The sequence below is a fragment of the Phascolarctos cinereus genome, unplaced genomic scaffold (assembly GCF_003287225.1).
Source record: "Phascolarctos cinereus isolate Bilbo 61053 unplaced genomic scaffold, phaCin_HiC Scaffold_4;HRSCAF=312, whole genome shotgun sequence".
Classification (NCBI taxonomy): Eukaryota; Metazoa; Chordata; class Mammalia; order Diprotodontia; family Phascolarctidae; genus Phascolarctos; species Phascolarctos cinereus.
In genome coordinates, this window is record NW_027555847.1 from 478,281,956 (window position 1) to 478,308,481 (window position 26,526).

The following is a 26,526-nucleotide window of genomic DNA, read 5'->3' on the forward strand; positions in this document are numbered from 1 at the left end:
AATTGGACATGTACACATACTAGCCCAGAGAAATTTAAGAAGGTAAATTTATTTGAACAATTGGATGTAGTGCTGACATTGTAATAAGGGAAAAGAAACAAATGTCTTTTCAAAGCCTTAATATCTTCAAGCATATTTATGGAGTTAAGAAATAAAAAAAAAGAAATAGAAATCCTGAGTGGAATGTATGTATCTGTGGGGAGATGGGAAGGTAGAATTGCTTCTGTACTTAGGATTTAAAAGGGAAAAGAGGATAAAAAGCAGAACACATTTGTGCAAAGGATAAAGAAGGGGGTGGAGGCTGATGCTAGACAAAATTGGAGAAAGGTTGGGCATCATGAATTTCACTCTTATTTGAAACGACCAAGGAGTGTTGCATGCACACACATATGCACACAATCAGTTTGCCATAGTAAAGTATTCAGTTCAACATGGAAGCTTGTGTGGTTGTGACAGGTAAGTTAAGAGGAAGGATAGCACCAGGGAGGCAATAGTAATAAATAAAGTAAACTTCTTGACTCTGAAGAGGATATTAAAGGGGGTAAAACGGCAGAAAATAATTAGTTTCTAAGGCAGTTACCTTAGATTTCCTACTAATAATTAGGGAATGACTGAACAAATTGCACATAAATGTATGAATATTATTGCATTGTAAGAAATTATTAAAGAGAAGATTTCAGAGACTCCTGGGTAGTATGAACAGATGGAGTGAACCGATCAGAGCCAGGAGAATAATTTATACAAGGACAAAAAACAAAACAAAACAAAAAATGTTAAAAGTCTGAAGATTTATGGCCAAAGCAATGACTGACCAGTCGTGCCACCAGGGGAGCTATGATCAGGCACATTCCTCGGTTCAGTTAGAAAAGTAATAGACACAAGGTAGATAGAAATATGCTTTTGGAGTTGGCCACTGCATGGGTTCATTTTACTTGACTGTGCATATTTGTTATAAGGTTTGAGGGTTTTTTTCCCCACTTGTTCTTGGTTGGAATGGGGTGGTTGTCTAGAGATAACAATGGGTAGGGATGGGAAGGATTGCCAAGGAATAACAATAGCTAAAGACCATTATAACATTTTTAAATGCACAAAAGAAAACAGAAGGAAATTCAGAAAGAAACAGAGAATCAGAAGTTTTTAAATTAACATGAAGAATTTGTTATTTTTTAAAAAGCATGTGATTGAGTGAAATGAGAGGTTCTCTGTTTCATATAAAATCCTTTTTGGTGTGTCTGCTGTATATGTAAATGTTATTTTGGTGCATAAGTTTATAATAAAATATAAAATTAAGCTAAAAAAGAAAGGAAACATCTTTGGGATAATTATCCTATAACTATCCTATCACAGAACAATAGTGATTGTATGCACTCCATATTATTCCCAGTGGCCTTAATTTTTTTCTGCTAGATCTATATATTTTGAAACCTTTTTATCCTCATATAGTTTGAAGGTAAGGAATAATTTATATGGTAACCTATATTAAAAATGTTGTTTTTATTTTTTTATGATGAGTGTAATATCCCATAGTTCTGTCTGTAATTATGCTTTGATGCCAGTACAGTTTTAAATTTTCTATTATGTTTCAGGATTTGCACTTATTGAACATGGATTTATTTTCTATTTGTTTTGCTAGTTGTCAATATTTGTCAAACTTTCACAAGGTGCTATGTGGTATAGTTCTCATGAATTAATTCCATAATCTGAACCAATTTTTAAGTCTGAGCCCCCTAAGTGAAGAAAAAAGGAATAAGCATTTGTATAACACTATCCTAAGTGCTTTTCACAAAATACCACATTTGATCTTCACAACAGCCCTGCAAGGCACCTACTATCATTATTCACATTTTATTAATGAGTGAGGTAAATGAGGGTTATATGATTTGCCCAAGGTCACATAGCTATTATGTTTCCAAGGCCAGATATGAACTCAGGTCTTTTTGACTTCAGGCCCAGAACTCTATCAGTTGTATCATAGGCTGTCTAATGGATAGCATTTCTATAATTTCTGGTGGAAATGACTTAATACTGAATTGTTATCATAAATCTCATCAATTCTAAAAACAAATCTTCATGACTCAGCCATGTGCTTGATGCTCCTTTGTTGACATACTGTTGGTTGAGTTAATGTGGATGTCACCCATGAAGGGTCTTTGGATTCCAGTCCTGTATCTAAGTTGTTTTATAATTTCTGTCCAAAGATCAACCATTGTTGATTACGTTCAGTAAATACACTGATATATACCTCTTGTCTATCTTTACTGTTGTTTTTTGAAATGATATCATTCTATTCCAAAAGTACTTAAGTAAGTTATTACCCTATTATGTGCTCCGGAAATATCTACCAATCTCATTCTTCCTTTTATATAAAGAAATATTCATTCATCTTTTTATAATTGCCTTGGGGTGATGAGCCCTGAGTTGCATTGTCTAGGTTTTTGGTGGATACATTATAGATTCATTGTTATCCATTTTATATACCAAATGTATATATTAAAATGATTATTGTATAAGTGTTAATCTCTCCAAACATATTCTCTCTTTTATTCTTTTATTTCTAGATGCCAATCAGTTTCTTTATATGCACAGCCTTAGTTTTCTTTTTATTGCCTTATCCTTGCTGAGTCTTTCCTGGAGAAGCCCAATCATCACCTTCATTCATTGGTTCAATTCAGCCTAAAAGCATAAAGTTTAAAGTCTGCAGTTTAACTGAGAAACTAAGCATTTTACATTTATCACATCCAAATGACAATTAGACATTACTAGAGAAACTTTTTAAGAGATGAAGTTACTGTTTTATGTGCTTCTTAGTAGGACTATACAACTTGATTTTATCTCTCCACATAGAGTGATCAATAATGTGTTTTGCTATGACTCTCCTTATCTCAGGAGTACTGATGATGCGTTTAAGTGCAAGCATGAATATACTGTGGAAACAACTGTTTCCCTGGAAGATAAGACATTTTATGCTGTGTTCTTTATATTTTTCTATTGGTAGAATTTTCTACATAAAAGTCAAATCCTCTAGCACTTTTACTATACTTAAAACTGTTTTATATATTTTATAATCATGACTAATCCATGAGTGCAGAACTGAGTCAAAGTCTTTCAAATAATCAATAAAAAAATAGTTTAATGCTATATTGCTTCTATGTGACTTGTTCAATAATCACCAAATAAATGCCCTATGTCTTCTTGGCATGCCTTTTTTGATGCTCAGTTAAAATGTTTTTTTGTAAGGTTCTGTATAGATTTTTTTAGAGATTCATACAGTGATTGTTTAGCATAAAGGACAAAAGCACACAATTTGCCTATATTTGGAGGGGTAGGTGGTGTTTTTATCTCTTACTGACGGATATATGATGTTTTCTTTTTAAAAAGATGAGCTCAGGCTTCCACCAGGCTTACCAAAGGAAACTGGTAACGTGCTTTGTTAGCAAGTCATGCAACACTGTGAATCATCTGAGTATATAATTATGGCTCTTATCCAGACCTGCTTCCTTCCAGTTTCACCAGGAGACTAGAATTTCAGTTACTGCCTTTGATGTAACCATTCTGTCATTCATTATACTAATGGCATGTAACCTTCCTGTTTTGTGTTTGATGCAAGTTGATCTTTTATTTTGTTGAATGAGTGAATTAAATAAAAACACTTATTAAGCACTTACTATGTACCGTACAGTAAAAAAAACACTGGTAGTACCAATAGAAAAAGGCATACAGTCCCTGTTCTCAAGGACTTAAACACCTAATTGGGGTCAACAACACAAAAAAGAAAGTACAATGGCAGTATATAAGAAAAGGGCCAGAAGTTTCAGAGTCCACATAAGAGTGCTGGCCCAGTGATGTTTAGGTTGTAAAAGCACTCAATGCCCCCACTGTACTAATTAGCTCATTTTATTCCATTCTCTGCTCTTTTAGGGATTTTATATTAAATGAAAAGTTAGGGATACAATAAATGCATTAAAAACATAGAATTACAAAGAAAAATAGTTACATTGAAATACAGTTATCAGAACATGGAAACAAAATTTATGGACCGCAGGTTAAGAATCCCTGTTCTATACAATATTTTTTATTAATGTTGATTTTTTTTATTTCAATATTGTACATTGCTTTTACTCCTTGAATCACCTTAACTTTTTGGCTTATATTTTAGTTGCCAAGTAAATAATGTCTGATAAACTTTTGCTTATTTTTGACATATACATTTATTTGTTTTTCAAAGATTTTAATTGGGCAATTTTGTATTCAAGTTTCCTAGTGCTAGATATTGATTAAAATTTTGGCATTTGTATGTACATACATTTGTATGTATTTGTCTCCATTAAATTTTCTTAACTATTTCTGTCATGGTAGCATATGAATCTTTTCTTTAAGAACATTCTTGGATACATCTTTTCCTCCTGTAGGCCTTAACACTGTAACAATTACAGAATATACTTAGAATTCCATTCTAAGTATACCCATCTCCTTTGGAACACCATTCAGGATAATAGTGTTATTTCCTCCATCCATTTTGTTATTGAAAACACATCTGAAGTTTTGCCTTATGCAAATTCTTCAATGCCTTTAAGCTCTTCAATTTTTCTGTCTTTAGAATTAAATAACTCCTCAATTCTTTCTCTTTTCTCAGCTTATCTGAGTTTAGGAATGGCATTTTTTCTTTTGATTGCCCTGCATTGATCTATGATATGTTGCTATATAACCAGAAGCTAAGGATATTATTTACCAAAACCATTATGAATTTTTTGTCTGTAACTGGTGAGATTCCATTTCCATTTTTTATGGTGTCATAATAGCATATACTAAAAGCATTGATATTTTTAGTCTATTTCTTAAGTGCTAATGGTCTGCTTGTTGTTTTATAACTTAGAACTGAGGATGTTATTGACAAAAAGCAATATGAAATCTTCACTCTGGAGCCAGCTAACATGCTAGCCATGGGGCCAACATAATCATTTTTACTGCCAGATGATCAATTGGTCAGCATTTTAAGATACCTACCAGAACATTACCATTCTAATAGTGGACTCAGGGCAAACAGACTCCTCATTGTATATACTCCCTGGCTGTCATTCCTTTATTTTGCCATCCCTCCTCCACCTCATGCTTTGGAGACTGTGTGGGGATTTGAGGAGATTATCACCACCACTACCATCACTATCATCATTTTATTATTATTATTATTATTATTATTATTATTATTATTATTATTATTATTATTATTACTACAATGGCTTAAAAGTCATAGATCAGTGATCTCTACCTCAAGTTCTACTTCTATGGGTTCCTTGTAATTAAAAGAGGTCATTTATAAAGTTCTTCAATATGTGCAAAGGGCTTTATATATATTATTTCATTTAAATTTTAATTAATAATAATGCTATAAGGCTGATATTGCAGGTATTATTGTCAGGAACATTTTTTCTGATGAATAAAACAAATCTCATTGAAAGGAAATTACCTTCTCACTGACACATAAGTAAAAAGTGTCAGAAATAGAACTATAGACCAGAGATTCCTAATTACCCATCTAATACTCTATCTACAATATCATTCTGGTTCAGCAAATAGTTAAAGGCATGCAGAGAAACACTGGATATAAGTATATACTTAAAGGTGCCAAAAGAAGCAACAAGGGGCATAAAGCTTATTATTAACTAGATCAAATACTAGTACTAAATGCTCAACATCTACACATGTTAAGAATACCCACTGTGACTTTTGATTTTTCTACAGTTCTAGGGTAGAATATTATAATGTGAAGATAAGCTGTGTTGATCCTTTAACTGTTCCTTCTTCACAAGAGAACCAGAAGGTATCAATGCAGTTGAGGGTGAATTGTGGCATTGTTTGTTTATTTTAACTTTTACTGAAGATCTATATTGGTTTTTATCAAAAACAGTAATTCATCCTAATAATGTCCCAGTGAAAGTCAGTGCTAAATAAAATAGTTGACATTTTTGACAATCAAACTTGATTGAGTTTCTAAAGATCCAATTGATTTGTTAGAAATTAGCTGCCCAATCAATAATTATCTTTCCCCTTAAACCTCACATAGACCTTTATTTTAATAAGGATATGGATTTAGAGCTAGAAGATAACTTCTGTTCTCCCAAACCCTACTCATTTTACATATGAAGAAATTGCAACCCAAACAGGTTAAATGTATTACTACTCCATGTCGCACAGGTATTAAGTAGCAGAGCCAGTACTTGAACCTATGGCCTCCTAATATTCTTTCCACTACATCAAAATCTCTAAGGCATTTATTATGTAATTTCTGTTTGCTTCTCAGCTCCCTCCCCAATGGCAAGCACCTTGAAAGAGAAATAATGTCTTATCTAAATTTTATCCCTCTCCTAGTACTTAGTATACAATAGATACTGGATAAATTCATGAATGAGATGGCTGAAAAAAAGTGAATCAAGTATAGTCAAGTACAGACATTTTCTTTAAGACATAGAAACAATAATCAACTTTAGAAGTGAAGCTCTAGAATTAGTTTGTTAGTTCAAATACTCTACAATCGTTTTGCTTTGTTCAGGTCTTATTCTATGGTGACTTACCTATAGTCTTCAGTTCTGAAACAGTTGCATAGGCTCCCAAATGGGAATCTAGCCAATTCCAACATGGGAATACCCATTCAATGTCTGGGTCTTCGGACTCCTGAATAGTTATCATCTTTAAATAAAGGCCAGCTCCATAACCTTCTCCATCATGTGCAAGAAGCACTTTCTCCAAGTGACTCAGGGAAACAGCTTCAATTATGAATAAATCTAGCTGTCAAAATCAAATATTTAAAAGGATCAATGGGTGTAATGATAACTAGCATTTATATAGTCTTTTAAGGTTTTGTAAAGCACTTTATATATATTATGTTATTCGATCCTCATAACAACCCTGGCCAGTAGAATGGTTCCTGCCCTCAAGCAGTTTACAATCTACTGAAGAAAAACATGCACACATGTAAATAAAAACAAAACAGTTACAAAGAAAAATAAGGTAATTTTGAGGGAAAAGTACTAACAGGTAGCAGGTTCAGGAAAGGTCTCATAGAGGAGGTGGTGTTTGATCCATGCTTTGAAAGAAGCTAGGGATATGAAAAGGTATATATGAAAGGGAAGCACAATTCAGATATGTGTATAACCTGTGCAAAGGCAGAGAGATAGAAGAAGGAATTCCATGGGTAAAGAACAAGAGGAAAATAAAGTTTATCTGGATAGTAGTATGCATTAAAAGATATAATGCAAAATAAACTTGGAAACATAGATTGGAGCCAGGTTTTGAAAGACTAGAAATGTAGAATGAAGGCATTTGAATTTTATCCTAGAAGTAATAAAGTAATAGGGGCCAGTGGAGATTTTGATCAAGGAGTAACATGATCAAACCTTTGTTTTTGGAATATCACTTTGGCAATTAAGAGTAAAAGTGATTAAGAAAGGGGAAAAGTGTGAAACAAGGGGACTAGAAAGGAGGCCATTACAATAAATCAAGCAAGAGATGTTAGGAATGTGATATAGGGTGGTAGTAGTGTGAGTAGAGATAAAGGGACAAATGCAGGAAATGTTGTGCAGGCAAAATTGATAATTTTTGTCAACTGATTGGGATGAGGTAGAAAGAGGAGTAGAGAGTAAATTTGAGTTTGCAAAAGTCAGTGACTAAGGATAGTATTAATACCAACAGAAAGAGGAAAATTCACAAGAGGGGTGAATTTGAAGGAAAAGATACTGAAATCTGTTTTGAATATGTGAGTTTCAGATACTTATACTTCCAAATATGCAATAAGGGAACTGTTCATACTTTTAATGGATGCAAAATAAAACTTACAAGTTGTCTTAATTTGTATTTTTCTTAACTGTTTGTGACTTGGAACATTTTGTCATGTGATGGTTGATAGTTCACATTTCTTCTTTTGAAAAATTCGCTAACTTTGATGATTTGCTTATCCAGGGTTGGGTCTCAGTCATATACATGTAGACAATTCTTCATTTTGTTTTTGAAATCAGACTTTCACAACAGATGCTTATTGAAAAGATTTTTTTTAATTTGGCAATTTCCCTTTTTTATTCTATTTGCATTGATTTTGTTCATGAAAAAAGCTCTAAATTTTATATAGTACAAATTGTGTATAATGTCTTTTGTAATTTCTTTTACTATTTGTTTTGTTTTAAGTTCTCTCCTAATCCATAGAACTGCATGGTACTTACTTCTGTTTTCCATTTTTTAAAAAATATTGTAACTTTTAAAATATTTAGATCACATCCATTTGGAACTCATCATGAAACATAATGTAAGATGCTGAGCTATTCCCATTTTTCAGAAGGCTCTTTTCTAATTTTACCCCTAGTTCTTATAGAAAAGGGAATGTTTCCTCCTATACTGTATGTTCTTAAGCTTATTGAACATGAAGGCATGAATTTGTTGGCTTCTAGACCAGACCTTCAGAAACCAAGCACTTAATCCTCTCAGATTTGGAACTCTACCTGGGATCTGAGTTGCCTTGATTGGTTAGTGAGTTCAAATTCACCAAGCTCACTATACCTAGCCAGGTCCAGACCAGACTGGCTTTCACATTTTATCCAACCATCCACTTGGGCCATCTTGCTATAGGCTCTGCTGCTGTACATGTACCCTGCTCTCTACTTTCTATCTCCTGATTTGGACACATTAATAACACTAATACTATCACTGTACCTGGAAAGAATGTGTCAACTGAATGCCTTATTTATCTATACATTCATTACGACTTTTCAAACTAAAATATCATCTTTAAACTAAAACACCATTTTCTAGAGTGTGTGTGTGTGTGTGTGTGTATGTAATTTATCATTATTAGAAGGCAAGTTGCTTGAAGACAGAGTTTATTTCACTTTTGCATTTAGATTTCCATTACTTAGATCTAAGCCTGGGATCTGGAGTGCACTTATTGAATGCTTTTTTATTCATTCCTTCATTCAATACAGGTCTTGTTCATCTTACCTGCCTACTTTTTTATTTTATGGTTAATACCAAAAATTATAATTACTAATGATTTATAAAATAGCTTGAAATGTTAGACCTCCATTCTGTCATTTTTTCATTATTTCTCTTGATTTTTTTTTATCTTTCTGTTTGGTTCTATAAAGAAATCCCTTGGTTTCTAGCTGTAGAAGTTCAACAAAAATAGATTTTGGGACCAATCATAAACAAAGAGGAGCAAAAATGATCTATATTTGCAGAAGATATTGTAACTTATTTAGAGTACTCCAGGGATTCAATTTTTAAAAAAATTAAAATGAAACATTGGCTTCAGAAAGTGCTTCACTGGCACAGACTAAGTAAATTAGTTTAGGTAGTATCATCATTTTTATTTTATTAGCTCAGTCAAACCATGAGCCATGAAGTTTTGGGTTGATAGGTTAATTTCAAGATGTTTAATATATCTAATAATTATTCTGAATACAATTTCTCTATCTCTTCCTCCTAGATTTTATTAATAATATCAAAAAAGCTAAATGTTTTATGACACTCTATTATCTTGCTACTTTTTCTATGCTATTGTCCCAGGAAGGAATTCCCCATATGAAATGGCTTGAAGAAAAAAAAATATCAGAGGATCTTGTGATCACAGATCTAAAGCTAGAAGGGGTTTTAGGGGCCATTTAGTCCAACCTCCACATTTTACAGGTAAGAAAACTGAGGCCCATATAGTTTAAGGAAATTTTTCAAGGTTATATTGCCATCTCCTATATTCAAACTCCTAGCTCTAACTCTGCACCCAATGCTACTATGTCTATTGCATTTCAGAGTCTCCTGTTTAGCAACAATTCAGCTAGACTTCTCCACTCCTTAATAGACAAAGGTTCATAAACTTGCCCAACCCTAATGATCTGGACAAGAAAAAAAAAAGGCTGCTTCTGAAAAGGATGGAGACTTGTATTATTGTTCCTGATCCAATGTCAAATAGAAAAATGGGAAAGTGGTTGAGTTCCAGTAGAGTGACTGAAGGAGAGGTCATGTTTAATCTTATCTTTCTATCATCTCAAAATAATAAAATATTACAAATAAAGAAGGAAATAACAAAAAAAACAATAAAAAGAAAGCAACAAAGAATTCATGAAAGGAAAGGCATCATAGTGAAACCAGTAGAGAGACTTATTTAGAAAAAAAAAATTAAAATAAACAAACAGTGAAAACATTCAAATATTCCATGGCTAAATTCTATGAACTAAAATAAATTGACTTGAAAATTTCAGATAAAAAGGGTAGCACTTCAATAACTATGTTAAGACCTCTTCCTCTACTCCAAAATTTATAGCAGAAAAATTGAAAGAACTTCTAAGATGGTTCAGAAAAATAAGATAATTAAAAGAAGAATTAGGAGTAGAAATTAAGACTAAAATTACAGCTCTCAAAGGGAAAAATAAAAAAATATAAATAATAAAATGGAGCATTTAAAGCAAATGACAGAGAACTTCTCCAGAGAAACATGGGAAGATATATCAACTGATGCAGTGTGAAGTAAGCAAAATGAGGAAAACAATATACACAATGATTTCAGCAATGTAAATAGAACAGAAAAAGGGATTGGAATGCTTTTTTTATTTTATATTACAATTGCTAAGCTTGATGCCAAAGAAGAGCTGAGAATATCTCCTTTACTTCTTTCTGCAGGGCTTAGACTCAAGAAGTTCATGGTTCCAACCATGTTTTGGATACGTCCTATCTTTGTGACCCTCTGTAGGTAAGTTACTTAACCTCTCACTGCCTCAGTTTCCTCATCTATAAAATGACACATTTTTTGCCTTACAAGTTTCTTGCCAGCACCAAGAAAGTTAAAATATATAAAGTGTTTTCCAAAAACTGAAGTGCTACATAAATGATACCTATTTTCAAAGGTAAGCTACTATGGGCATGGAGTATTGCATATGTTATTAGATATGATTAATATGTTGATTGGTTTTGCTGATTTTTTTTCTTTTTTAATCTTTGTTACAACTAATGGCTCAATGGAGAGGAGAAAATGAAAAGACAGGTTCAGAAATGAAGATGATAAATAAAAAAATCTCTAATATTAAAATACATCATTCTCACCCTTGGAAAGAGCAGTTTCATTGGAGTGGTGACATCAATTTGAAACCTGGTCTTATGGATGTCAAATATAGTTTTCTTTCCATTAGACAATGCAACATGCCACTTCTTCTGAAAGACTCCCTTAGATCATCTCAAGCACTTTGTATTTCCACTTTCTATTGAATTTCTCATGTAATATTGTACATTCATGTACATATCTGTATATTCCTCTATTAAATTCAATAAAGGTGGGGACTCTGTCTTATCTAAACTTGTATCTCTCCAGAGCCTTACATGAAGTACAGAATTCAGTAGGAACTAAATAAATGTTTATTGAATATTTAGTTTTGAATAACCCCAAGACTTAAAGAAATAATTTTCTTTTAGGGAAGGTTCTGACAAAATTGTCATGGTGATAGAGTAATTCATCAACATGATTTCTTAAAAGTAAGTAAAGTAAAGTTAGTGAGACTCAGCCTGCCATAGTAAGGAAAATATCTAGAAAAACTCCTGAGTGCTGCCCAAACCAGATTAAAATATAATTGGTAAATTTTTACCAAAATAAAAAATACAATACAATATAAATAATGTTAATTTGTGGTTTTCTAAGTCAATATGTAGGCCATAAGGATCTGTTTCTATTTGAGTTTGATACCACTGGCACAGTGGACACACAGCTGGCTTTGGAGCCAGGAGGATGGAAATCTAAGCTCCCCCTCTGTTACCACTTTCTTTGTGCTACTGAGTAAATCACTTAATTTCTTTTTTTTAGTTTATTTTCATTTTTTAAATATTAATTAGTTAATATGTTTTTAGTTTTCAACAATCACTTCCATAAGATTTTATGTTCTAAATTTTTTCTACCTCCCTTCCCTCCCCTACCTCAAGACGGTGTGCAATCTGATATAGGCTTTACATATACATTCATATTAAACATATTTTCACATTAGTCAAGTTATAAAGAAGAACTAGAACCAATGAGAAGAACCATGAGAAAGAAGAAAAAAATAAAGAAACAAAAAAGAAAAAGCAAATACTATGCTTCAATCTGCATTCAGACTTCACAGTTCTTTTTCTGGATGTGGATAGAATTTTCCATCATGAGTCTTTTGGAGTTGTCTTGGATCTTTACATTGCTAGGAAGAGGTAAGTCTATCAAAGTTAGTCATCATGCAAAGTTTCTGTTACTGTCTACAATGTTCTCCTGGTTCTTCTCACTTCACTTAGAATCGGTTTGTGTAAGTCTTTCCAGGTTTTTCTGAAGTCCACCTGCTTATCATTTCTTATGGAACAATAGTATTCCATTACATTTGTATACTACAACTTGGTCAGCCATTACCCAATTAATGGACATCCCCTCAATTTCCATTTCTTTGCCACCACAGAAAGAGCTTTTATATATATTTTGTACATGTGGGTCCTATTCCCATTCGCATGATCTCTTTGGGATACATCTCTAGAAAGTGGTATTGCTGGGTCAAAGGGTATGCACAGTTTTATAGCCCTTTTGGCATAGTTCCAAATTGGTCTCTAGAATGGTTGGATCAGTTCAAAACTCCATCAACAATGCATTAATGTTCCAATTTTCCCACATCTTCTCCAACATTTATCATTTTCCTGTTTTGTCATGTTAGCCAATCTGATAGGTGTGATGTGGTACCTCTGAATTCTTTTGATTTGCACTTCTCTAATCAATAGTGTAAATCACTTAATTTATTAGTGTCTTAATTAATCCTTTATAACTATTCATTGAAGAGAAGGCATCAATATATACTGATGACAATAACCGGTAGCTCCATATACTAATGAAATGACATATCTGGTTAAAGAAAGGGAGAGTAGACAATGAAGAAACATCTTTGGCTATTGATGCTGTTGTTAACAATTACATTATTATTAAAATTTTCTTTTCATTCTAAGAATTTTTCAAAATAATAAATTAAAAATCAATTACAAACCATCCTATGACCGTTTAGTATTTTTTAAAACAAATTATAAAAATATAATTGTTAGTGAAAAGAGACTTACAGTTTCTTCTTAGACTTCTGAAATTCCTAAATAATATTCCATAGGATAAACTATTATTTAATGATGGGAATTGTCAAAATTAAAAAGCTTCCAACATTAATGGAAGACACATGTCAGCATGATTCTTCATATTAGACATTACATAAGGTTTTATTTTTTTCTCTTGTGTGGAGGCAGAAGGGCTAAACACTTTACAAAAGACATCTTGTCTAGATCTGAGGCACAATGTTTTTATGGGAAGAACAGTGAACCTGGGGGTCATTCACACCCTGGGTCTCCTACTTATTGCTTGGATTTGTCTCTTATGAGAAAAGAAGAAAGGAAAGGAGGAAGGAAGGAAGGAAGGAAAGAAGGAAGGAAGGAAGGAAGGAAGGAAGGAAGGAAGGAAGGAAGGAAGGAAGGAAGGAAGGAAGGAAGGAAGGAAGGAAGGAAGGAAGGACTTATTAAGCACTTAGTACACAACGAGCACTGTGCTAAGTGCTGTACAAATATCTCATCTTCAACAACTCTGGGAGGTAAGTGCTTTTATTATCCTTATTTTTCAGTTGGGGAAACTGAGGTAGACAGAGATTAAGTGATTTTCCTAGGCTTACATAGCTAGTAAGTGTCTAGGGCCATGTTTGTACTCAGGTCTTCCTGACACCAGACCCAGTACTGTATACAATGTCATCTCCTCCTTTTAAGTTAGGAGTTCTTATCTCTGTGTGTGTGTGTGTGTGTGTGTGTGTGTGTGGTCCCCTTAATCATCTTAGTCTGGTGAAGCATATGGACCCCTTTTAGAGTAATATTCTTAAATTCATAAAGTAAAAAAAAAAAGGATTGCAAAAGAAAACCATTACATTATAATTATCATTAAAAAAAAAAAAGATCATGGACACCAGGTTAAGAACTCTAGTATTAAAAGCTAATCTTAAGAACTAGCCCAAGTGTGTAAACTCTATAATTAACATGTGGTCAATGCAGTTAATGCTTCCCCTAGAACAAAAACCGCATTTGTAGTCAAAGAGGACCAAAGGAAAGATTCAAACTTTGTTCGCTAAAGAAGTATCAAGAAACAAGTGTCTTAATTTAGAAGACTATAGAAAGGAAAGGGGTTGCCTGGACATCTCTGGGCAGATGACTGAACATATTCTGTAGGAAGCAGAGAGTTGCTTGCTTATTTTCTCCCTACTTTATACTGGGTTTCAACTACTTACTGCTAAACCATTCTTTCTATCATTTTCAATACAAAATTTATTTTCCTTGGAAAAGAAAACAGAAACAACCTATGAATGGAGCAACTCAACTTTCACTTTATCACATTTCATATTTTAGCATCATGCCACTGGATATATCTTTTGCCTGTGCTTCTTTATTACATTCTCTTCTCCTCCTACCTTCCTCCTACCACCCCAAATGCTTACAATAAACTTCCTTTCCACACGTAGGGTTTTTTCTTTAATATTTGACTTTCTTTTCATTGTAAGAGTCTTGTACACAACCTGATTCAAAAACCAACTCTGGGATTTAGAGGACAAATTCATGACTCCTGTTTAAGTCACATTTCCATGTGACTGTGCATAGCAAAGCCAGTTTTCCTAACTTATTTTAAAACATCAAGAGAGGTCACTAAATACACATTATACAACTTTTTTTACCTTGTTTCTTTGAAATAAATCTCCTTTTTTTAAAGATCGATATAACTTCCTAGCACCCGAGTCCCCTCTTTGTCCATAGAGAGTGATATAAACATTGGCGAAGGTTTCAGCTCCCCATTGGTCTCCAGTGTATACAGAAACAATATATTTAACAACTGGAAGCAGAGAAATAAAAGTATTGTTAATTTAATAAAACTTTATTAAATTATTAAATAAATATTTAATAAGTTTAGACTTTCTTCTGTGAATGCATACTGAGACAATTGGGGACACAAGTAAAGGAGAGGTCATTAAATGTTCATTGGAAAATGTTATGACACTTATTGAGGGAAAAATCTTAGAGTTATTGTCAATCCTTTTGAAGTCTTAGATGAGAAATCAATGACAACAAGGAACTAGTTGTGGTTTTCTAACTTTTGTCCACTAAAATCAAGGGATATACAAGACAAAAATTAATTTGGGCAGTGAACAGTTGGCTAAGATTCTATATGAGAATGGAATTTGGTTTTCTGAACAATGGCTCAAAATAAAGATCTAAAACCTTGGCCAGTGATGGAAGACACCTAACAAAGGCTGGTAAGAATGTATTTGTTGTAGATCTTATTAATCTAATCAAAAGGATATTAAACTAAAAAGGTTGGAAGATTGAGAAGACTTCCTATGACTATGTGCCAAGCTGGATACCATAGAGAATAGCTACAGAGAAGAAAGGGTAGCAGTTGGGAAACCCAGAAGTTCCTCAAGAAAAGTCAAAAGTAAAACTCATGGCCTCAAATGTCTATATATACATGCCCAAATTATAAAGCCTAAAACAAAAATAACTAGAGGTCCTACACAAGAAGACAAATTTAGCCTCATCCCACTGACACATGGTAGGTAGGATGAAGCCCATGATTGGGCCATGACTTTTTTTTTGGGGGGGGAGGGTTAGGCAATGGAGTTATGTGACTTGCCCAGGGTCACACAGCTAGTGTTATGTGTCTGAGGCCAGATTTGAACTCAGGTCCTTCTGAATCTAGGGCTGGTGCTCCATCCACTGTGCCACCTAGGTGCTCCTGGGCCATGGCTTTTGATGGATATGTCTTATTCAAAAGAAACAGGATAGGTAAAAAGAGAGCTGGTGGGATGGCATTTTATATTAAAATACTGCTTATGTGCATATAACCAGGACCCAGTGAAAGAAAGCATGATATAGAGTAATTTGAGGATCAATGGAGGGAGAAACAGATGTGATTTTTGTTATGGAAATATTCCACAGACCACCTGAAAAGAAAGAGGAAATGGATAAGGAATTCGAGAAACAGATCACAAGCCTGGCACAGAGTGGCGAAGGATTTCAATAATTTAGACATATAATGGTACTCTTTCTCACAAGCAGAGAACCTAACAATGTCTTGACTTGCCTTTCTAATAATTTCATTTTTAAAAAAGGACCAACAGGAGGAAATTATGTTCTAGATCTGATTTTTATTAATGAGAAAAAACTGGATGTTGCAGTGAAAATAATGAGAACCTAAAGGAGGAAGTGACCATTCCTCATAGAAGGCACAATGGAAGAGAGAAAATCTAGGTGTAATCTTAACTTGACACATCTGCTTTTGTATTATGTGCATGCATGCATGTGCATATGTGTTGTGTGTATCTGTTCATATGTGTATGCTATGCATACACATGCATCTACATTTATTATGTGCAGATATACATGTGCACATTTATATATATGCATACGTACAAGTATACACACATATTTCAAATGGCTCAGAGGAAAACTGTGTCAGATTCCATGGATGAAGAAGATACAGAAGTGAGCTCAGAAGACACAGGAGATGCTCAAGGATGAAATTCTAAAACATTCTGATGAGAAGGAAAAGTGAGATTTGTCAGACAAACATTTATTAAGTATTAACTGTGGGTCCAATGTGCATGCACAGAAAACTCACCGACCACTTTGGCTTTTTTTTTTTAAGACGAGGTAATAGAAGATGAAGAGAAGATGGTGGTATAGTCCTTAACTAAAATTCAGTATAAGTTGAAGCTGGAGCAGGAAGGCAAGAATAACAACAACAAGTTTTGCTTTGGGGGATTTTTTTTTAGTAATACTGGAAGCAAAAGGAGGATCAGGAGCTTTTCTTGGAGCATATGGCACTATGATAACTGACAGAAGAGAGAAAGCAGAGCTGCTCAATGCTGATTTTGTTTCTGTTTTCTCTGCCAAAGGAATGATCTTTATACTGGGAATAAGCGAACAAAAATGACTAACAGAGTTGATACCAAGACAAGTAAGAGAGCACTTATTGCCCTTGATGATCCAGATGAACTACATCGTCAGCTACTAGAAGAACTGGCAGATGTGGTTTCTGAGCCACACACAACTCTTTGTGAAAGAAAACAGGAGAGGTTCCACAATATTGTAGAATGACAAATGTTGCATAGATTTTCAGAAAGGCCAGAGAATAAAATCTGCAAACTAGAATACAGTGAGCATGACTTCAATTCTTGGGAAAATTCTAGGATTAAACTTGTTTTGTTTGATTCTAGATTGCGGAACCAGTAAAAATGGGTCAAAGTTACAGACTCAAATTTAGGTTTGATGTCAAGAAATTTAAATTAAACTAAAATTTATTAAAATTGTAAATCTACTCTAAACTTTTAATTAAATTTTAAAGTAATTAAAATTCCTAAAAATTTAGGCTGCCAAAAAGTGAACAGGGCTACCTAGTAAGGTTATGAGGACCTGAATAGACATATCACTGAAAGTGAGGAAAAGAGTCTAAGTGGGAAATATATTCTAAAGAAAGAAATTATAATATTTGGCATATAATTGACAAGAGGGGGCAGGGAAAAGACAATGAAGTATTCAGTTTTTAATAGTTATATTCATATTAAGAAATCTGTAAACAAAATGGGGAAGCATGGTGGGTAATATTGGTTTGAAGATAAATGAAAGCACAAAGAGAAACAATTTCGTTACCATGGTATGCTACAGATCACTTAGAAAAAATAATAAATCAATGAACATTTATTAAGCATCTACTATGTGCCAGGCATTGTAGGAGTATTAAAAACACATTACAAACTTAGCATGGTGGCATCACAGAATAGTAATGGGAGAATCCAATATTCAGATATATGCTATAGAACTCTTTCTATCAAAATATAAAGCACCTAACACTTTGCTGATTTGCATTTATGATAATTCACATTTCAAAAGATACAGGAACCAATGGGAAAAAATATATTTTTAATCTTATTCTTACAAAAAAAATAAGAAATAGTGGCTGGATGGAAATAATGGAAAATTTGGTAGTCATTGACCACACTAAGTTACAAATGGGGACAGAGGAGAAGAAAATCAGATAGATAAGCATATCACCTAGTTTTGAGGAGAGAAGTCAGTTTAAATAAATCAGATTTGAAGAAAGAAGATTCCAAAGTGTTAAGAGAAAGAATAGGGAAGATCCTATGGCCTAAAATTCTATGAGGACATCAGCCTAAGAAGAACGGAAAGCTCTCAAGTCAAAAAGTAAAGTGAACAAGTATTTATTGGGTGTCTCCTATATGCCAGGTACTGTGCTAAGTGCTGGGCATACGAAGAAAGACAAAAATAGCTTCTGTACTCAAGGAGTTGAAAGCCTAATGAGGGAGGTTGTTCATCCTTTATCTTCAAAGAGAACCAGTGACACGGGTCATGTCTTGACTTGCATATAAATTGGATTTCAGTTATACGTAGTTTCACAGAGTCATCAGCTTCACTCTGTCTCCCAGAGTTATTAGAGTACAGTGGCAAGACAAAAGTCAAGATGACTAGAGATGATCTGGGATGCAGTGGATGACCTTGGCATCTTCAATGTCTGACTCAACTCCAAGCACTGCTTCAGCCAACCTCATGGCTATTAGATCAAATTGTTCTCTTCTGCCCATTCCACCAGGGGACACCTTCACATGTTTGGAATAGACATCCCCCTAACTCGAAGATGGCTTTGAGGCCTATTAGTTACCCTCAACCTAGTTCAACCCACCTGCCAAGACAGTTTTACTGTGGCCACTGTGCATGCTATAGCTTCTTGGAATTGCATGACAGGTAGACACCAAAGGTGTATAAGCAGCCCTAAAAAAAGTTTCAACAAGCCCTCACATCAGAGGTGCTAGACCTCCCTGAATATCTAATATACCCCAAGACAACATGTAAACAACTATATACAAACAAGATCTCTGTAGGATAAAAGGGAAATAATCTCAGAGGGAAGGCACTAACATTAAAGAGGAGAGGGAAAGGCTTCTGGGATAAGGTGGGATTTTGGAAGATCTTAAAAGAAGTCAGGAATACAAATGAGGAAAGAGAATCACAGGCATTGGAGATAGACTGCAAATTTGCACAGAGTCTAGAGATAGAGTGTCTTGTGCAAGGAACAGAAAGGAGGCCAGAATGATGGACCACAGAGGAAGGGAGCAAAGCATGTGAAGACTAGAAAAGTAGAAAGGGACCAGGTTATGAAGGACTTTAAAAGTTAAATATAGGATTTATATTTGACCCTGGAGGCAATATTGAACCACTGGAGTAAATTGAATAGGGGGATAACATGGCAAAACCTGTGCTTTAGGAAGATCATTTTGATAGCAGAGAGGAGGATGTTTTGGAGTGGGGAGAGACTTGATGCAAGGAGACCAACAACAAAACTATTGCAACAGTATAGGCATGAGGTGATGAGGACCTGTGCAGGATGGCAGCAGTGTCAGAGGAGAGAAAAGGGTATATATGAGAGATGTTGAAAATGTAGAATTAACAGATTAGATTGGGGGGTAGGGAGAGAGAGAGAGAGAGAGAGAGAGAGAGAGAGAGAGAGAGAGAGAGAGAGAGAGAGAGAGAGAGAGAGAGAGTGAGGAATAAAGGTTGAAACAAGGTTGAGGGTGTGTTGACTGTGAGGATAGTGGTATCTTTGACAGTAATAGGGAAGTTAAGAAGAGGTGAGGTCTGGTACATAGGTTGGAGAAGAGAATGACTTTAATTTGGGGCATGCTGAGTTTAAAATATGTACGGGACATCCAGTTCAAGATGTCTAGGAGGTGATTGTAGATAAAAGACTGGAAATCATGACAGAGGCTAGAGTTGGATAAGTAGAATTGAGAATCATCTACATAGAAATGATAATTTAATCCATAGGACCTGACAAGACCATCAAACAAAATGATATAGACAGTGAAAGGAAAAAAGGCCTAGGATAGAGTCTTGGCAATCACCCGTGGTTGGTGGATATAGCCTAAATGAAGATTCAGCGAAGGAGACTGAGAAGGCATGGTCAGACAGACTGAAGAAAAACCAGAAGATAAGAGTGTCATAAAAAAAAAATTAGGAAGGGCAATAAAGACTAGAAGAGGGTGATCAACAATATCAAAAGCTATAGAGAGGTAAAGAAGGATGAGAATTGAGAATTAGACTTAGCAAATAAGAGATCATTGGCAAGTAAGTGATAACAGTTTCAGTTGAATTATGATATCAGAAGCCAGACTGAAGAGAATTAAAAAGAGAGTGAAGGGAAATAAAGTAAGGACACAACTTATAAAAAGGCCTTTTCAAAGGAGTTTAGCCAAGAAGGTGTAAAGAGATATGGAATAATAGCTAGCAGGGTTGGACAAATCCAGTGAGGATTTTTTGAGGATGAGAGAGACATGGGTGTGTTTGTAGGCAGTAGGGGAGCAACCAGTAGACAGGGGAAGATTGAAGGTTAGTGGGGACAGGTATTGTTAAAGATGGTATATGCCCAGTTTCTGCCATATGTTTTTAGTTTTTGCTACATAGTGATTTCTTATTCCAGAAGCTAGAGTTTTTGAATTTATCAAATAGTAGATTAGTATAGTCATTGGCTATTGAGTCTTGCATACCTAATCTATTCCACTGATCTACCATTCTATTTCTTAGCCAGCACCAAGTAGTTTTCATTATTGCTGCTTTATAATACAATTTAAGATCTGGTACAGCTAGGCTACCTTCCCTTCATTTCTTTTCATTAGTTCCCTTGACATTCTGGACTTTTTGTTCTTCCAGATGAATTTTGTTATTGTTTTTATCTAGCTCTATAAAATAATCTTTTGGTAGTTTGATTTGTTTGGTGCTGAATAAGTAAATTAATTTAGGTAGAATTGTAATTTTTATTATGTTAGCTCAGCCTACCCATGAGTAACTGATATTTTTCCAATTATTTAGATCTGACTTTATTTGTGTGAAAAGTGTTTTGTAATTGTGTTCATATAGTTCCCAGTTTTTCTTTGGCAGGTAAAATCCCAAATATTTTGTAATATATACAGTAATTTTAAATGGAATTTCTCTTTCTATCTCTTGCTTCTGGGCTTTGTTAGTAATACATAGAAATGCCGATGATTTCTGTGGGTTTAGTTTTATAGCCTGCAACTTTGCTAAATTTGTTTATTATTTCAAGTAATTTTTACCTGATTCTCTAGGATTCTCTAAATATGCATCATATCACCTGCAAAGAATGATAGCTTTGTGTCTTCTTTGCCTATTCTAAAACCTTCAATTTCTTTCTCTTCACAAATTACTACAACTAACATCTTACACCCTATACCAAGATAAAATCAAAATGGGTACAGGATTTAGATATAAAGACTAATAGTATAAGAAAACTAGAAGAACAAGGAATGGTTGACCTTTCAGATCTATGATGAAAGGAAGAATTTGTGACCATACAAGGGATAGAGAAAATTATGAAATGCAAAATAGATAATTTTGATTACATTAAATTAAAAAGTTTTTGCACAAATAAAGCCAATGCATCCAAGATTAGGAGGGAAGCAGAAAGCTAGGAAAGAATTTTTACAACCAGAGTCTCTGATGAAGGTCTCATTTCTAAAATATGTAGATAACTGAGTCAAATTTATAAGAATACAAGTCATTCCCCAATTGATAAATGGTCAAAGGATATGAACAGGCAGTTTTCAAATGACTAAATTGAGCTATCTGTAGTCATATGTAAAAATGCTCTAAATCACTATTGATTAGAGAAATGCAAATCAAAACAACTCTGAGGTATCACATCACACTAACATGACAAAATAGGAAAATGATAAATGTTGGAGAAGATGTTGGAAAATTGTAACACTAACTCATTGTTGGTGGAGTTGTGAAATGATCCAAACATTTTGGAGAGCAATTTGGAACTATGCCCAAAGGGCTATAAATTGTGCATACCCTTTGACCCAGCAATAGCACTTCTATGTCTGCATCCCAAAGAGATCATAAAAACAGGAAAGGGACCCACATGTACAAGAATAGTTGTAGCACCTCTATATGTGGTGGCAAAGAATTGGAAACTGAGGAGATGCCCATCAATTGGGGAATGGCTGAACAAATTGTGGTATATGAATATAATGGAATACTATTTTGCTATAAGAAATGATGAGCAGGTGGACTTCAGAAAAACCTTGAAAGACTTATGTGGACTTATGCAGAGTGAAATGAGTAGGAGAACATTGTATGCAGTAATAGCCACATTGTACAATGACTGACTTTGATAGACTTGGCTCTTCACAGCAATGCAAGAATCTAAGACAACTCTAAAAGACTCATGATGGAAATTGTTATCAACATCCAGAGAAAGAACTATGGAGTATGAATGCAGATGGAAGCATACTATTTGCTCTCTTTTTCCTTTGTTGTTTTGTTTTATTGCTTCATTCTTGTGGTTCCTCCCATTAGTTCTAATTGTTCTTTACATCCTACCTAATAGGAAAATATGTATAAGTAGAGTGGATTGCATGCCATCTTGGGTGGGAGGAGAGGAGTGGGAAGGGGAGAAAATTTTAAACTCAAAATCTTATGGAAATGAATGTTTAAAACTAAAAATAAATAATCAAAAAAAAAAGATGGCAATATGTTGGAGAAGAAGAGATGGCATGGGATCACTTGTGCAAATAGAGGATTTTGCCTTGCAAAAGACAAGGGCCACCTCTTCATCTGAGACAGAAGTGAAGATGGTAGTGAAAGATATCTGAGTAATATAAGATAAAGAGGAAGGAAAAATAAGGAACTCGGTGTCTGGACTCAATTTTTTCAGCAAAATATGAGGCAAGGTTCTCAACTGAGAGGGTGGGGACAGGAAATGTGATGGGAGGTTTGAGGAAGGATGAAAAAGTCTGGAAAAGCTGCTGTTGTGAGTGCGATAGTTGTTAGGGGGAAGTGCAAAGCTTTGCCACAATGATGGCCAAAATGAAATTCTGAAGAAACAAAGAGAAGCAATTCCAATGAGTAGGAAAAGGGGAAATTGTAAATGCAAATGAAGTTCATCAACTAAAGGAGAATTTTAAGAGATATGTATAGATGATGATAGGAAATACCAAAATGCAACATGATCCTCTATAGTGGAGTCAGGAATGCTAAAGCCCAAAATGATCTAAATCCAGTGAGGAAATTGAAGGACAACACAAAAAGTGTTGGACTTTTTTTGTTCTTGTTCTTGTTTTTTTCCTTTGTTTTTGGTTTGTCTGAAAATAAAAGAAAAGATAGAACTATTGCTTGGAACAGAAAGGATCAATGCAATAGCTGCTAGAGAGAATGCAGATCTCACCATCTCTTACTTTACTTCCGTTTTCTCTGCCAAATAGAAAAAGCTTTGCCATATATAACAATTTAAATAAAAAAAAATGCTAAAAGAGAGTTGATACCCAAGATCAGTAAGGAAATAATAAAAGAATACCTATCTGCCCTTAATGAATTCAATCAGTCGTCCTCAATGAACTTCTAACTCTGAGGTTCTATGATACTTTGATTCTGATCTACATCAATTTATAAGTCAAAGCAAGGTGTTGGATATATAGTAAACATACAGTGAATGAGTTAGTCAGTATGTCAACAAGTATTCATTAAGCACTTACTAGGTGGTAGGCACATACCTGCTAAATGAGGGAGGTACAAAGAAAATCAAAAGTACATGCCCTCAAGAAGCTCCCATTCTAACGGAGGAGACAACATGGAAATAATTATGCACATATGGCATATATACAGTGTAAACAGAAGATAATCTTAGAGGGGAAGTGGTACCAACTAGGGAAAGATGGATGGAGAAAGATGAGTAAATAATATCAAATGTCAACAAGAATATTTATTTCAAATAGAAAGCCATTTAATAGTTAAAGCATGGATCCTTTGTATTATCTCCTGTGTAATAGAACTTACCAGAGAGAAGAGATTTGTCGTGAGGAAACTCTAACTCAAGATTTCACAATTGCAAATAATTATGTTCATTTATCTTATAGAACTTTATTTAAGCAGTGCAAAATAAATGACAGACTCTCTTTTTAACTGTATTCCAAAACTTAGCATCAATTTAGCTATTCCCACTCTTTTACTGAACACTGTGTTCTGGTATATTTTAATAATGACAAGAATAGTTAAGGCATTGTGTAAACATCTTTTGGAATAAAATAACATCATTGCATGACAACAATTACTTTTCATACAGTTCTCAATAATTCAGGGTATGATAAGCTAAAGACTAACAAAAGAGAACAAAACAATGTGTTTTACAGTTTTGCATGATGAGCCTTATCTTTTAATCACATAATTATAGATTGGGACTTGGTACACTTAGAATTACATACAGTACTGAACAAACATTAAATTCTATTTGTAATTAAAATTGTCTAGAGCCACAGTTATCCATGGCTTGAGAGAACATCATGACTTCCAAGATATCTAGGGCAGAGAAAAATCATAAAATGAAATACTTTCTGCATTGATTTGCTTTCAATTTGCTTGTTTGAAAGTAAATTGTTCATACTGCTCCTGTATTTCTATCCATTACTGGTATTATTTTATTTTACCTGGTAAAGGGTTTTGGTCCTTAGTCTCTACAGGGAATTCTTTTACAAGTTCCCCATCTTCTCTGTTAAGGGAGAACCAGCAGTTACAGTCAAAGTTCATTTCTTGTTTGGTCTGTGGCTCCTTTATGTGAAAGGACTTCAAATGCCAACCCTCAAAGCCTGGCAAATCATCACAGCTGACCCGAATCTTGTACACATCTCCAACATCTCCAATTTCAAGCTACAATGCAGAGCATTAAGGAAAATGAACAAATTACCAGTCATATATACTGCTCAATGCTATAGAGAATATATCAATTAATATCAATCAAGATATATCAATTAACTCAATTAAAATCTGATTAATTTTATAGATTATGTTTTGTGGTCCTAATTATGGCCAATCACATCATGATAATCTACACCCTTAAAAAAAACCTCTCCTATTAATTTCTTGTTGTAAGCAAATATTGCCTTTTTCTGACAACTACAAGGAAATGCTAAGCTTGCTAATGCTACGTAAGTATTCCCAGGACCTTGCATTAACAAAGGCTTGCTTATTCATTCTTCTCCATAAAATCTGCTTTCTCACACTAAAAAGCTTCATGCAGTTCTCACCATAGCTCAGACTTGGAACAAACCTAATCGATCAGCCAGTCCAACACTCTTATCTTTCAAATGAGTTAATTGAATCCCAGGAAAATAAACTGACTTGCCTGAGCTCCTAAAGATAAACAGGAACAGAGCCAGAATTAGAACTCTTGTCTTCTAGTACAATGCTTTTTCCACTATCCACTATTTTCCATTCTGTCCTTCCACATATCACTTGGGGATTAATTCTAAAACATAGAGTTAGAAGGGACCATTAATCTAATCCAGCTGTTTCCTTTTGCATATGAAGAAGTGACAGTCAGAGACAACAAGGTTCTCAAGTCACATAGATAAATAGCAGAGTTTGGATTTGAACCCAGGTGCATCAATTTCATATCTATTACTCTGCCACTACCCCCAATAATGCAACACTATGCTTACTAATTAATATCCTTGAAAGGTGCCAGGAAACAGTTGGCATAAAATGCAATTCACATATAATAATTGCTGAATTGTCATTGTAACATGTTATGAAAGTACATGGAATAGGAATTAATACTTTAGCTTTTAGTACAGGAAGAAATGAAATATTATGATTCATCAGGATTGGACTACCCAGAGGGATGACATTCTTTTCTAAGTGATTTAGGAAAGAAAACAGAGAATGCAATTTTGTTTTCTTTCTTCCTTCCTTCCTTCCTTCCTTCCTTCCTTCCTTCCTTCCTTCCTTCCTTCCTTCCTTCCTTCCTTCCTTCCTTCCTTCCTTCCTTCCTTCCTTCCTTCCCTCTCTCTCTCTCTCTCTCTCTCTCTCTCTCTCTCTCTCTCTCTCTCTCTCTCTCTCTCTCTCTTTCTCTCTCCTTCCTTCCTTCCTTTTTTGGTTATATGTGAGAAATAGCAGAGCTTCCCTTCTTCCTTACCCTTAATCCTAACCTTTCATGGATGGGTATTAATTGGGGAGCTAAGTGGCTCAGTGGACAGCATACTGGGCCTAGGGTCAGGAAAACCTGAGTTCAAATCCTATCTCAAAAACTCATATCTATATGACCCTGCCTCATTTTCTTCATCTGTAAAGTGGAGATAATAATAGCACTTCCAAGATTGCTTTAAGGATCAAATGAAATAATATTTGTAAAGCATTTAACATAGGGCCTGACACACAGTAGATGTTGTAAAAATGGTAGCTATTTATTATTACTACTATTTCTGGAAACTCTGTTCCCATAAGTCCTACCCCTGAAAACCCAGCCTAAGGATCATCAAATGTCAAGATGAAAGAAACTTTGGACATCATCTAGTCCAATTCTTACATTTTACAGGTGAGGAAAAGGAAGCCCAGAGACAAGGTACATTACTTACCTGAAAGAAATTATTATTAATAAACAATTATTTGGGGAGATCCAGA

At 34.4% G+C, this 26,526-nt stretch overlaps 1 protein-coding gene across 2 annotated transcripts in view; it reads right to left on the reverse strand.

The window, feature by feature from the left end:
- The window catches only part of RP1 (RP1 axonemal microtubule associated), a 655,430-nt gene that overhangs the window by 178,326 nt on the left and 450,578 nt on the right, over positions 1–26,526 (reverse strand). For both annotated transcript variants that reach the window (XM_021005939.2, XM_078153415.1), the window contains 3 exons: positions 24,555–24,774; positions 14,721–14,875; positions 6,570–6,783 (listed from right to left, as the gene is read on the reverse strand). In XM_021005939.2, the coding sequence (XP_020861598.1) occupies positions 6,570–6,783; positions 14,721–14,875; positions 24,555–24,774 (589 nt within the window). The remainder of the gene's footprint in view (positions 1–6,569; positions 6,784–14,720; positions 14,876–24,554; positions 24,775–26,526) is intronic.